At 45.7% G+C, this 14547-nt stretch overlaps 1 protein-coding gene across 1 annotated transcript in view; it reads right to left on the reverse strand.

Moving 5' to 3' along the window:
* Window positions 1–14547, reverse strand: part of USP2 (ubiquitin specific peptidase 2) — a 125507-nt gene that overhangs the window by 93759 nt on the left and 17201 nt on the right. The window contains exon 2 of the mRNA XM_075840089.1: window positions 6659–7346. Within this exon, the coding sequence (XP_075696204.1) occupies window positions 6659–7306 (648 nt within the window). The 5' untranslated portion in view covers window positions 7307–7346. The remainder of the gene's footprint in view (window positions 1–6658; window positions 7347–14547) is intronic.

The following is a 14547-nucleotide window of genomic DNA, read 5'->3' on the forward strand; positions in this document are numbered from 1 at the left end:
TTTTAATTGCTTTGTATTACCTCGTTTGTCTAGATAAACAACTTTATTGCCACATGCAAATGACTCTGCGAGTGCCACTTGGCAGACCGTTTCCACCACAAGTGTTCCTGTTCTCGACATTTTAGCTTGCTCAACTCTGATCTCTTGCCATAGCATGCTGATGTCAATCCTGAGCAAGGGGGCCGAGTTAAGCAAGCTAAAATGGCGAGAGCTGGAGCACTTGTGGAAATGGTCTGCCAAGTGGCACTCGCAGAGTCATTTCCATGTGGCAATAAAGTGGTTTATTTTGACAATAAAGGTAATACAAAGCAATCAAAAGGTATGTTGGCACATAGTTTTACAAGACTTACAAAACCATGGGACAAGTTTGGGAGGCAAATAGGAGCCGACAGGTTCCCTTTAAAGGGCTTGTCCCAGAATCAAGAATTATCAGCCATGCACAGTATAAGTGATGTAACTGATTGCTGGGATCCCCACCGATAGTGAGAATGGGGATCCCAAATCCCCTGTTGCATTTCACTGCGCTTTCCGCAGTGAGGATGAGCTTGCACCCACCATTCCAATCAATGTCTATGGGACTGACGGAAACAGTCGAGCGATGCACCTGGCTGTTTCCGTCGCTCCCATAAACTTTGAATAGAGCAGCAACACGCATGCTCTACCACCGCTCAATTTTTGGGGAGTGCACTAGAGAGGAACCAGGGGATTGGGACCCCCATTCTGACGATCGGTGTGGGTCCTAGGAGTAGGGTTCCCAGCAATGAGACAGGATAGGGGATAATTGTCAACTCTGGGAATACCACTTTAAGTGTATGGGCAGCTTTAGGGAGCATAGTCCTCCAGGTGACATCTATCTCATGTGTGTAGGAGTTGTCACACAACGCTCAGATCATATACAGTTAGGTCCGGAATTATTTGGATGATGACATAAGTTTTGGCATTTTAGCTGTTTGCTAAAACATATTGAATATACAGTTATATAATCTGTTAGGGATCTGCCAGGTACTACGTCTAGGTATACTCCTGGGATTAATCAATCCACACCTGAGGCCAGACCTGTTCGACTGACACCATCTCCCACCAACCAGGGTGGCAGGCTCAGGAGTGGGAGAGCCTATCGCGGCCTGGTGAGTCGGAGTTAGCTCCGCCCCCTGTCCTTTATTACCTGCCGTGTTCTCTTCCTCAGTGCTTGTAATTCTTCTGGATTCCTGGCCTCACTGCCGCTTGCTCCAGCCTCCTTCTGCCGTGCTTCTGCCTTGCTGCAGTTCCGCCTAACCTGCTTTGCTTTGCCCCTGGCTTGCTTCCTTCTCCGTGCTCACTTTGGTATACTCCACTTCATCCTGGTCCTGACTACTCATTCACCGCTCCGTTTCCTCGCGGCGTTCCGTGGCTACTGCCCCTTCCCTTGCGTGTTCCCTGTTTGTTCTCCCGTGCACTTAGACAGCGTAGGGACCGCCGCCCAGTTGTACCCTGTCGCCTAGGGCGGGTCGTTGCAAGTAGGCAGGGACAGGGCGGTGGGTAGATTAGGGCTCACTTTCCCTTCACCTCCTTCCTGCCATTACATAATCAATATGGGTTTAAAGTGCAGACTCTCAGCTTTAATTTGAGGGGATTTACATCCTAAATTGAGGAAGGGTTTAGGAATTACAGCTCTTTAATATGTAGCAGCTTCTTTTTTAAGGAACCGAAGGTAATTGGACAATTATCTCCAAAGCTTTTTAATTCGCTGCATGGGCTATTCCCTGGTTAATCCATCATCAGTTAAGCAGGTAAAAGGTCTGGAGTTGATTCCAGGTGTGGCCTTTGCATTTGGAAGCTGTGTCTGTGAACCCACAACTTGAGGTCAAAGGAGCTCTCAATGTAAGTGAAACAGACCTTCGTTAGGCTGAAAAAAAAAGTAGAAATCCATCAGAGAGAGAGCACAAATTTTAGAAGGGGCCAAATCAACAGTTTGGTACATTCTTGAAAAAAAAAGATCTTGTGATCTCTAAATGGCCTGGACGTCCACGGAAGACAAGAGTGGTGGATGATCGCAGAATCCTTTCCATGGTGAAGAAAAATCCCTTTACAACATCTACCCAAGTGAAGAACACTCTCCTGGAAGTAGGTGTATCAGTATCTAAGTCTACCATAAAGAGAAGACTTCATGAGAGCAAATACAGAGGGTTCCGACTTTGCCAAACAACATGTAAAGAAGCCAGCAAAGTTCTGGAACAGCATTCTTTGGACAGGTGAAACTAAGATCAACCTGTACCAGAATGATGGGAGGAAGGAAGTATGGAGAAGGCTTGGAATGGCTCATGATCCAAAGCACAACACATCCTCTGTAAAACATGGTGGAGGCAGTGTGATGGCATGGTGGAGGCAGTGTGAGGGCATGGGCATGCATGGCTGCCAAAGGCACCGGGGTCACTAGTGTTTATTGATGATGTGACTGAAGACAGAAGCAACCGGATGAATTCTGAAGTGTTCAGGGATTTACTTTCTGCTCAGATACAACCAAATGCAGCAAGGTTGACTGGACGTCGCTTCACAGGACAGATGGACAATGACCTATAACATACTGCGAAAGCAATCCAGGAGGTTTTTTTAAGGCAAAGAAGTGGAATATTCTGCAATGGCCAAGTCAATCACCAGATCTCAACCCGATCGAGCTGCATTTCACTTGCTTAAGACAAAACTTAAGGCAGAAAGAGCCACAAACAAGCAACAACTGAAGACTGCTGGAGTAAAGACCTGGTAAAGCATCACAAAGGAGGAAACCCAGCGTTTGGTGATGTCCATGGGTTCCAGATTTCAGGTACTCATTGTACAAAGTATTTTATTTATTTTTTTAAACATTTTATTTATGGTAATGTTAATTTGTCCAATTACTTCTGAGCCCCTGAAATGCGGAGGTTGTGTAGAAAAATGGTTGCATTTCCTAAACGTTTCACAGGATATTTTTGTTCAACCCCTGGAATTAAACCTGAAAGTCTACACTTCAATTTCATCTCAGTTGTTTCATTTCAAATGCAATGTGGTGGCAGCAGAGCCCAAATCATGAGGATTGTGTCACTGCCCAAATAATTCTGGACCTAACGGTAAGAACGCTTTGATATGCACAAAACAGCAATGTACATGCAGCTCAATGATTTGTCTTTATACAGCTAGAGGAGATCTTTGGGAAAATTGCACAACTTTTTTTCCCATAGAGTAAAATAAAATTCTAAATAATTTGTAAACTGCATTTTTATCAAATTTGTTGCAGAATGATATGAAATAAAGAAATACATTTTGACGTATTTGCATTTGCCATCACATGAGACTTTTGTCACATGATTCGTTGTAAATGCCCATAGCTTAAGATATATAGGGCGCTTGTTTGCTGGTGTTTTTCCAGGTGCCCAGTGTTATAACTGGAAATTCATGAATACTCATTTATATGCTGTTTTAGTGACATTCATGCTTTTGTGGTGATTTTACATCAGTGGCCTGGTATGTCTGCCATGTGGCCCATGTACAACAGTTACTATAAAATTCATATGTACAAAATAACACAGGCGGAATGAGGGACATGTAAGCGGATGATGCTTGACTGCTAACATGTAACAAACTTCCTATAGGTAAGTGCAGAATGGCGCCTGAGCGTGCTGGAAGAAGGTTTTGTAAATCACTGTGTTTGTCACTGTAAAGGCGGACATTGTCATTGTGGAGGGGTGTATGTGGTTTATGCCTACTTCTTGTTCTGAATGAAAGTCATGCATTGCCCTTTGAGGCAGAGAAGGGCCACCTTTGATATCTCGGCACACGGAAGAGGCAAAACATTTTCTTTAGGGAATTTCTCCCCTCTAACTTGTGATCCTCCTTTTGACAAAAAGAGACGTACAGAAGATTATGGCCATAGATAAAGAATAGCTTTTGGCTGAACAACAGTTATCGGTGCCATTTCCTCCATGAACATGCATGTACACCGCCGACAAATCTGTATGGAGTTTCAACAGTGAGAGATAAGTTGCTGCCAGGTACCTCTGCCAACAAGGGAAAGCAAATAGAGCAGGTAGGTAAAATTCCCTGTCACAATCTTATTCCCCTTATGGCAGCTCTTGCTCTCACCGATGGACATTAGGGTGTCGGTGGATCTAAATGAATGGGATCCACCAATAAATATGTATTTTTCCCTGTATGTTATGCAGATTAGCAAATTCTATCTGCTGACTTATGGCCATTGACGTAAAATAAAATGGTGCTTACTTTATATTCCTGCCTTTTAAGCTTTTTGATCTGCAGGAGAAATCTAGGCGATGAACCTATACTAATATATTCCTGAATTCTATACCTAAACTACCAATTCCGTCATCTATTCATCGATAACAAGTTCCCAGAGCAGTGGGAAATTCCAAAACAAGATTGAATGAATTTGACATTTAGATTTTCAATGAATATATTACTATTCAGAATCATAGACAAGCATTTGAATCGTCCATTTCCAGAAAACCTATGGTGTTGATTACATGTTTAATATGAGTAATAAAACCTGCAAGAAATACTGTTTGGTTAGTTATGAGTCTCATAAACACGCATTATTCATTCTATATGATGTAATGGAGATCCAGGAATGTGACAGAATGTGCTATACCGAGCCTTATCCATTACAGGAGGAACAATCCAGAATCATGCTGCCTACTGCATAGCTTACACTAGAGGGCTTCAACACGGACATCATTACAAATAAACCACTTACCATCAAGTGTATATTTATTTTTCATTTTTACTTGTTGTTATACAAAGTGTTAAGCGTAAAAAGTGTAGCAGCTTCTATGGGGTCCAGCAATTGGGACTTCTGAAAATCATAGCAGCAGAATATACAAGATACCATACTTCCTAAACCCTCCAAGATGGTCTGTGACTCTCCTGAAATAGCTGGTAAATATCCCAAAAAGTAGTATGTCCAACAGTAGAGTTCAGTCACTGACTTGTCCTGCTGAACAAGTAGCACTCTAGAGCTGATCACAGTGGAGCTGACAGGTGTAGTGCTACTTGTTGGTGCATTATCATGAATCACCCTCTCCTGAAATGACTGCTGTTCTTATATGTGACCGAAGAGCCTTATTGCAACCTCTGGACCCCCTATGACTGCTACTGTCAGAACACTGAGCACCATTTCTATACATGGAAAAGACTCTTGTTACCAACAAGTATTTCTGCACCGCTCCTCAGCTTGCTTTTTTCTTCACATACACTTGCTTGGTGACATGGTGGATAAGGACCTTATGACTAATTTGCGGGTCACAGTCCACATTAGCTATGTTACGGACCTTCTACACACTATTATGAAGACTACTTTTTTTTCCATTTAATGTAAGAAGAAGAAATTTTGATCAATAAATGGTGGGTATTCTTGTTGTAGAAGAGGCCAAGGTAGGGGGGACTCGGAGTATGGGTAGAGCAGTTAATCCAAGCAGAGAATTAAAGGAAAGGAAGATCTTAAAAAAGAAACTGGCAGCTGAGGCATCTGTCTTTCCTATTGTTAAATAGAGATTGTCATCACATTTCACCTCCAAAATCGCTAATTCCGCTTTATAGGTAAGGATAATCGTTTGCCAAACATACCTATGTTGCCCAAGTCAGCCCATCGTGAACCATAAAAAGTGCTTTTATTTCTCCCGATGCCATATGCAAATGAGCACTGAAGAGTCCTACAATCCAGAAAGTGTCTGTCACAACGCGGGGTGTGGACCCACTGGGCCGTACCGCGTAGCGGGGTAGCAGCTGGCCAACAAGGTACAAAACAATGTCTATAGTTCTGAACGGGTACCTGAGGCAATGTAGACAGTGGCAGGAACATGACTTGGCTTTCACAGCAGGTGACGCCGCGGATGCAGCGGGAAGACATGACTTGGCTTTCACAGCAGGTGACGCCGCGGATGCAGCGGGAAGACACGACTTGGCTTTCTCAGCAGGTGACGCAGCGGAAGACACGACTTGGCTTTCTCAGCAGGTGACGCCGCGGATGCAGCGGAAGACACGACTTGGCTTTCACAGCAGGTAACGATAGTACGGGAAGCAGGGTACAGGCAGCAGGAACGGGTAACACTGGGAACTAGAAAACACTGGGAGACCTTTAGCAAGACAAACTAGGGTATACAATAACGCTCAGGCAAGGAACCAGTGGGCAGAGCCCCTTTCTATAGTCCAGCAGCCATATGGGCTGATAATTGATTTTTGACAGCTGGACGCGTACTGGCCCTTTAAGGCCGTGCACGCGCGGGCGCGCGCGCCCTGCGGGAAACACCACGAGGACCCGGAAGAGAGTGCCGGCCGAGCAGAGAGATGTCCATGGCTGGGATCGTCAGGGGGTGAGTTAGGACGGCGACCCCCGGCCATGGAAGTAACAGTGTCCTTCATTCTAATCAGAAACCAATTAGATTATTGGACTCTTCAATGGTCATTTGCATATGGTGCCCCAGAGGAATAAAAGCACTTTTGTATGGTTCACGATGGGCTGACTTGGGCAACATAGGTGCCTTATGTCTAAAAAACAAACTATTATCCTTCCCTCTATAGCGGTTTGTGTGGCGAAAATGTAATGGAAGAAATGTAGAACCACAAAATTATATTCACGGATTACTTGTTACTCTACCACACATGTAGAAGCCATAAAGAATTAAACACCTACCAGTGCCTCCTTACCACTGGATCCCTCATTCTTGTCATATGAGTATGTGAATCGTGATGTGGACTTTGCAAGTGAAGTCGAAGGTTCTGGAGCAGCTGCACAAGATCCAAGTCCATAGCCATTACTGGAGACTCTTTTCTTTGCATAGACATCGCTATACTCAGTTTGGTTGGAAGCCCGGGAAAATCGCGAAGTACCATCCAAATCGTAGCGTGATCGTGTCAATCCGGGGCTATGAGGGTGGTAATATGTATCTGAGGTACGTAGTTCAGAGAATCCAAGGGACAGGTCTGTGTGACTGGATGACTTTTTACGAGACAATGAGGTGATGGGGGATGTGTGAAAACTAGAGTAGCTGCTGTTGTAGCCATATGAGTAGGGATTTGTTGTATATTTAGATGGAGAGCGTGCTAAGATGTCAGTCCTTTTTGTGGATGAATCCAGGGGTGGAAGGCTTCGGTCAAGATCTCCATAAGAACGAAGAGGACTGCTGGTGTAGTATGAACTGCTCACATTGGTCTTATAAGACAGTTTATTTCGATCACTGAATGAAGAACTGTGGTTGGGAGCATATGAACCATATCCAACATAACTTTTTGAGTAATCTGTGTCTGTATATCTCTTGATGGTAGAAGATAAATGAGACATACTGAAAGTGAACAGGTGCAAGTGAAAATCCCAGCTTGACCTAGAGGAATAAAAAGCAGTTAGATCATATAAATATACAGCATTTACTGATTGACACTTATTTAATGTGCATTGCTTTGACAGTAACAGATTATTACAGCATATTTCCTGAGATTTTAACAAATCTTTTTGTGTCTCGGGATAAAACTACTACATTTGACCTGATAGGCCATAAATTAGGATGAAGGGTTTGGTTAGTTTGACACATCCCTAATGGACAAATAAGGATTTGGTCACTGATATCAGATCATGTTTCACACTTTACAGGCATACCAATTCAGTCTAGCATGTCTCCCTTCTGTAAAATGAGTGGGAGCCGGACTTTTTTTTGTGCCTGTCCCATGAGACCCATAAGACTGACAATAGTAGTTTATGTACAAATCAGTGGTTGCCGGGATCCAAGATAATATCAAAGCACAAGAGCCTCACCACATTCCAAGCACATAACCGCAAGTTGTAACACCTTTTTGGCTACTGTGAAAAAAGAATCCAGTACCAGCTTTGGACTTGAACCATCATTTAATTTTTTTTTTATAGAATTAAGCTGACTTTTAACACCTTTGTAATTTCCACACCGTGGTTTAATAACTGATACTGAATAAGTACATTGTAATGTTTTGTAATTATGAGATGTAATGTCATGTGAGTTGTTATTATTTAGGCCACTTAGCTGCTCCTTCCTGCACACATAGGGAAGGAGGCAGAGTCTCCTAAACATCATGGTGGAGTGAGAAGTTTTCAGGAGGAGGACTCAGCGTTTTCAGTGAAATAGTGAAAATGCGTTTAAAAGAATAAAAAGATCCCAATGATGATTCACGTACAACTTGTACTGTGAGTATGATTAGTTACACTATTGAGCCTAAAACAAGGTGTTACCCTGTGCACAAGTGACAATAGTAGTTATCATACAGCTAATTCCCGCCAGGAGCTAAAGGCAGCTGAGTTTACAATTGAAAGGCTGAGCACAAATACTGCTCCTAAGGTTCCTATTACATGGTCTGAGATAGTCCGCGAAAACGAGCACCAATCAACGAGACCGCTCATTGATCGGCGCTCATTTGCTCCTTTCACAAAGAGCAATGCTTGGTTATGTATGAGGACAAGCGATCGTTACTACGTTGCTCATCCCCATACATTTCTATCATGTCGACAGCACATCCCACTGTTTACACAGAGAAAGTGCTGCTGACAACGATAATATTTATTGCTGCATAAACAATGCGATCACCCGATGAATGAGCTGATCGTTGCCCTGGTTTACTTAGGGCAATGATCGGGAACGAGCGTTCATATGAACGCTTGTTTACCCGATCATTGGCCCGTGTATGGATTCTGCAGCAGAGTTTAATTTTATGGCTGAGATGCACTTTAAGGCCCTGTTTACACTGAGTATTTTGCAGGCAGAAAGAAAAGATTTTGACCTGCCTGCACTTTCTTGCCACGATTTTCACGGGGTCTTTCAGCCGCGGCCATTGAGCGCCGCGGACAAAAAAATCTGCGAAACATGTTTTCTCTGCCTCCCATTGATTTCAATGGGAGGTCAGAGACGGAACCGCGGGAAGAAAGAGCATGTCAATTTTTCTCCCGCGAGCAGCTAGAATCGCGAGCTGATTCCGACGCAGTTTCCACATCAAAATCAGCGTAAAAAAAACTCTGTCTCTGTTCTGTGTTGATCCAGCCTCCTGACGTTTTGTCCCATATGACCACTGCAGACAATCACAGGCTGCAGTGTCACATGAGACAAGACACCATCACTAGAGGCTGGACAGGGGAGGTGAGTACAGGTTTTATTTTTTTTAATTTTATCTGCTCTTTTGTACTCTTTTTTTTCCACAGCAGCAAATCCTTCAAAATCTCTGCACCAAATCAAATCAAACACGATTTAATGCTGACTTTCATCTGGAATTCCCTGTGATATCTGGAATTTCCGCAGCAAATCCTACTCGTGTGAACACTGCATCACTTCACAGCTGCATCTGATCATAGGTTTAGACAACAGCAGGACCCTTAGGCCGGGTTCCCATGGGACGGATACGCTGCGTAAAAACCAGGCAGCATATCCGACTTGGAACCCGAAGTACATTCCGTCTGAAAACCGGACCACATTGTAAAAACCGCTCATACTTACGTAGGCCGTTGTTATGGTGACGCTTCCCTCCTGTGCAGTCCGGTCCGACCTCCCTGGATGACACTGCAGCCCATGTGACTGCTGCAGCCTGTAATTTGCTGCAGCGGTCACATGGGATAAAACGTCATCCCTGGAGGCCAGACTGCAGGAAGTATGGGTGAGTATGATTTTTTTTACCGTAGTTGCGATTTTTGTGACGTAATCGCTGCGAATACAATTCAATTTACTAAAGTTATTTTTTCTGCAGCGTGGGCATGAGATTTTCTGAATCTCCTTTACTTTGCTGCTACTGTAAATGCTGCAGAATTTCTGCAAAGAATTCCGTTGCAGAAATTCCGCAGCGCTTACGCTACGTGGGAACCTGGCCTTAGGGTGCCCATGCACGTAGCGACCATGCAGGGGTATTGTGCAGCGCCACTGAGGACTGTTTGGCAAAGTAGCATGTGGTTTTACCACACATTACTTTGGGTTTTGGGATGTCGTTTCCACCCGAGCGGCTTCTATAGGTGAATCACATTGAAACGGCCACTACATGTACGGCACCCTCAGTCATTGTGAAAAGGGGTTCTGAAAAATGACACAATCCCTTCAAAGGAAATCTAATCTGAAAATAATTAGACAATCAATGCATTTAATTTATAAAGACCTGCTTAGTGACCTGCATGTTTCTCTGCAAATTCCTTCAAGAAGATAAGTAGCCATGACCTAGGAGTATTATCAACTAAAAAACAGAACAATGCTGTACATATACGATGCTGTGCTGAGTACAAATGGACATGAATGTAGAGACGAAAGTGTATGACGCTGATTGGTCACTGATTGGTCAGCGTCATACACTCCTCTGTACAACACCCACTTGGTAAAAAGGTAAAAACATGCCCAGTTGTCCATTAAGAAACTCATTAGCATAAATCTAAAATTGCTCATAACTTGCTAAAAAAAATGATTGTTTTTCAAAATAAAAACCACTATTGTTATCTACATTACAGCGACGATCAGATAATGTGGGAGATAGGGCACTTATAATCTGGTGACAGAGCCGCTTTAAAAAACAAAAATTGTGGCCAAATATAAAAAATAATAGTGTAAGACCTTCTTCATTCATATACACACACACACACACACACACATACACACACACACTTCTTTTTTCAGTTTTAAAATGCATATAAAAAAAAATAGGGTTTAATAGGATTTTTACAAGTGGTTGTGCTTCCATTTTTTGAGTCCTATAAAGAAGTCTATGAAAAAAACAAAAAAAACACCATACCTAGAGCATGCTGCATTTTGAAATAAACGCCACTGACCCACAAAAACACCACATACCAAAAATCTATGTAGGATTTATCATATTTTACCATTTAACATCTGGCCGCAGCATTTTTTTTGTGGGAAAAAAAACCATAAAAAAATGCCACCGAAAACGGGAGTAAGCTAAAGGCTCTCTCCTGCACCTTAATGACAACAGCCTCCATACAAATGGCAGGGGACAGTCAGACTCATAACTCAGAGTGCACAGCTGGTACAGCGACACGGCTTTGTATTATTTTACACATTCAGCTACAAATTGTTATATAAAAGTATGGTCCCACAGTACAACAGACCGGCATCTATAACATGCTGTTCTTAAGGTCAATATGCTATTGGTGACAGATCCGCTTTAATGAGAGCGACGGTGCCGCGACATGTCGGAGGAGTAGAGGCTTAACCGGGTGGGGAGATACTGCGCATGTGCCGGGAAGCGGAGTTCGGCAGGAGAGCTGGACGAGGGAAGAAGAAGGAGGTTTGAGGATGTCTGTGGACGTGCAGATGGAGCGTGTTCGGGAGATGGCGGAGGATCACGGTCAGGACTGACAGGCGCGGCAGGTGTCGGAGATGAGGTCAGTTGAAGCAGAGTCGGGGAGGCCGGTGAGGATTTCCCGGCCGCCGGCGCGGCTGAGCCCCAGCCCCATGAGGCCTGATAGGCGACGCAGGAGCAGGAGCCCGGAGCGACACGCGGGTGGGAGGAGGAGGAAGAAGGCTATAAGCGAGGTGCTGCAGGCGTCAAGGTCTGAGCCCAGAGAGGGTCCGGTGCGGAGTGGCACGTCGCCCATCAGATATAGGCAAGTGGAGCCAATGACAGTCGGGGAGGGCCCGGGCCAGTCTCTTGCGGTGAGGGGTGGCCTGAGCGAGTGTGATGGTATGGCAGGGGTGGGTGGCACGCGGCCACCGGAAGGCATTGCACCAGAGGCGGTGGTGTGTCACATGGAGGAAGACGAGTGGGCTCCTGAGGCTGAGGCCTCTTCCTTGGGGCTTGCAGCTATGAGGACGGGGCAGGTGCGGGATGATCTGGTAGATGATGTCCTTTCGTTTTCCCGCAGGGTGGAGGTGAGGACCGTAGCGGCAAGGTGTTCGACGACCGGGTACAAGTACCGGAGATCCAGAACAAGGACGTTCAGCAGGGAGAGGAGATTTCGACACTAATGTTCTGGGTGCGGGGGTTCACACCCCTTCTCCAGATGCTTTAAACGCACCGGCAAGCGGCCGGGGGAGTTTGGCAAAGGGAAAGACTCGATGCTGTCGTGGTTAGGGCGGTACGGTAATAGGCGTCAGGCGAAGCTAATGCAGGAGGGGTTTTCGGATTCCTGGGAGTGGGGGATGGGTAGTTGCGGGGGTTGCGGGTAATCTAAAATCAGCGGTGCAATTTCCGGAGGTGGTCAGAGCCAAATTGGGGTCGGAGGTGGCTCTGGGTAGGATGGCGGGCCCCTTTGCGTGCCCTCCTTTGGTGGATTTGAGGGTGTCCTCATTGGGGGTGGTTCCAAAGAAGGAACCGGGGAATTTTCGGATGATTCATCATCTGTCCTTTCCTAAGGGGGCTTCAGTCAATGACGACATTGATAAGGAGTTCTGTTCTGTGTCGTATGCGTCCTTTGATCGGGCCATTGATTTTGTTCAGGAGGCTGGTCCGGGAGCTTTGCTGGCAAAAGCTGACGTGGTGTCTGCATTCCGTCTTCTCCCGATACATCCTGAGAGTCACCATCTTTTAGGATGTTGTTTTGAAGAGGCTTATTTTGTGAACTTATGCCTGCCAATGGGATGTTCGTTGTCATGCTCCTACTTCGAAGCATTTAGCACATTCGTGGAGTGGGTGGTGAAGGAGTCGTCGGGTTGTGATAGCATCATTCATTACCTGGATGATTTCATGTGCGTGGGTCCGGCGGGGTCAGCAATGTGTCGTCATATGCTGGACACGCTGATGGCGGTGGCTCAGAAGTTTGGCATTCCGATGTCGGAGGACAAAACGGTTGGGCCAGTCTCCTGTCTGACCTGTCTGGGATTGGAATTGGATTCGGTGGCCGGTGTTTGTCGGTTGCCGGAGGATAAGCTGGCGGATCTCAGATACGAGATAGCGAAGCTTCAGGGTCTCAAGAAGGTGAAACTGCAGTCCCTTCAGTCGGTCCTGGGTAACTTGAATTTTGCCTGCTGAGTCATTCCCATGGGTAGGATTTTTAGCCGGCTGTTGTTTACGGCGACTTTGTGAGTCGGGGCTCCCCATGATTATGTGCGGATCACCAAGGCTCACCGGGAGGATCTCCAAGTGTGGGACGCATTTTTAGTGTCTTTCAACTGCGTTTTGGTTTTTCAAGCGAGTTTGGTGGAGTTGGGCCTTCAGACCGATGCATCCGGTAGTGTGGGTTTTGGTGACCTGCTGGGTGCACGGTAGTGCGTGGCAAAATGGCCCTTGTCCTGGTCTGGTTCTTCATTGCTGAAGAATTTGACCTTCTTGGAGCTGTTTCCAATTCTGGGGGCAGTGCATGTTTGCGGAGAGGAATTCAGGAATTGGCTGGTGGTGTTTTTGTCTGACAACATGGGCGTTGTGCATGCAATTAATAATCTGTCTTCTGGTTTTATTGTTGTGGGTGTTGGTGTTGCAATGTTTACGCTTTAATTTGCTTTTCCGGGCTAAGCATTGTGTTGAACGTTGCAGCTGATGCCCTTTCCCGTTTTCACTGGGCGCGCTTCAGGGAGGTGGCGCCAGAAGCCGAAGAGTTCAGGTGCTCTTGCCCTCCCTGCCTGTGGTCCATGGTCGGGCCGTGATGGAAGAACTGGTGCGGAATTCATTGGCGCCGTCTACGTGAAAATCTTATGAAAAACTGAGAGGAGAAGAAGTCATATCGCCACAAATAAAGTATAAGAATAGCAAAATTTTATTAGGACATACAATACAGAATATTATTAAAGATAAAATTCAAAGACGGATCTGAATAAAAGAAGGGAAAAGCAGTGTGGTAGCTTCAAGAATATTGAAGATTGGGATATAACGCCCACTGCGTTATCTTATGTCAAGGTCTGGGGGGCCTTTCTGGAGTGGAGAAAGGAGTTCGGGGATGTGGAAATACAGCCGGAGGCCCTTGAGGAGGCGCTTGAGGCTTTTGTAGTACACTTAGTGAAATTGGGGGTGTTGGCGTCTGGTGTGGAATGGAATCTGTCCGCCCTGGCTTTCCACTTTAAATTGGTGGGATGGGTGGACGTGACCAAATGATTTCGAACACGGCAGGCCCTGAAGGGGTTGAAGCGCTAAAAGAAGTCGGTGGACACCAGGCGGCCGATTACGTCTGGTCTATTGGGAAGTTTGATTGGGGGATTGAATGGGATTTGTCGGTCAGGTTATGAGGTGGGTTTGTTTTAGTTAGTTTTTTCTTGGGCCTTTTTTGGGGTGTTTAGGGTAGGGGAGTTGGTTAGTAGCAGTGGGACCCGACCTGGGGGGCTGAGGCTGGAGGATGTGTCGAGGGGTGAAGGGGCAGTTCGAATATGGCTACGGAGGTCTAAAACTGATCAACTTCAAAAAGGGGTGGCGGTGGTCCTGTCGGTAATCTCTGATTCCCGGATCTGCCCGGTGGCCAATTTTGAGGTTTTCCTGCGGGCCCGCGGTGTGGCTTGCCTGGGTCCACTATTCATTCATGAGGATGGTCCCCCGCTGTCGCGTTACCAGTTTTTCGCGGTGCTCAGGAACAGGATTGGTAATTTGGGGGGCAGAGCAGCTGAATTTGGAACACATTCTTTCGGGTGGGGGCGGTTACGGAGGCTGCTCGTC

The sequence above is a fragment of the Rhinoderma darwinii genome, chromosome 10 (genome assembly GCF_050947455.1).
Source record: "Rhinoderma darwinii isolate aRhiDar2 chromosome 10, aRhiDar2.hap1, whole genome shotgun sequence".
Lineage (NCBI taxonomy): Eukaryota > Metazoa > Chordata > Amphibia > Anura > Rhinodermatidae > Rhinoderma > Rhinoderma darwinii.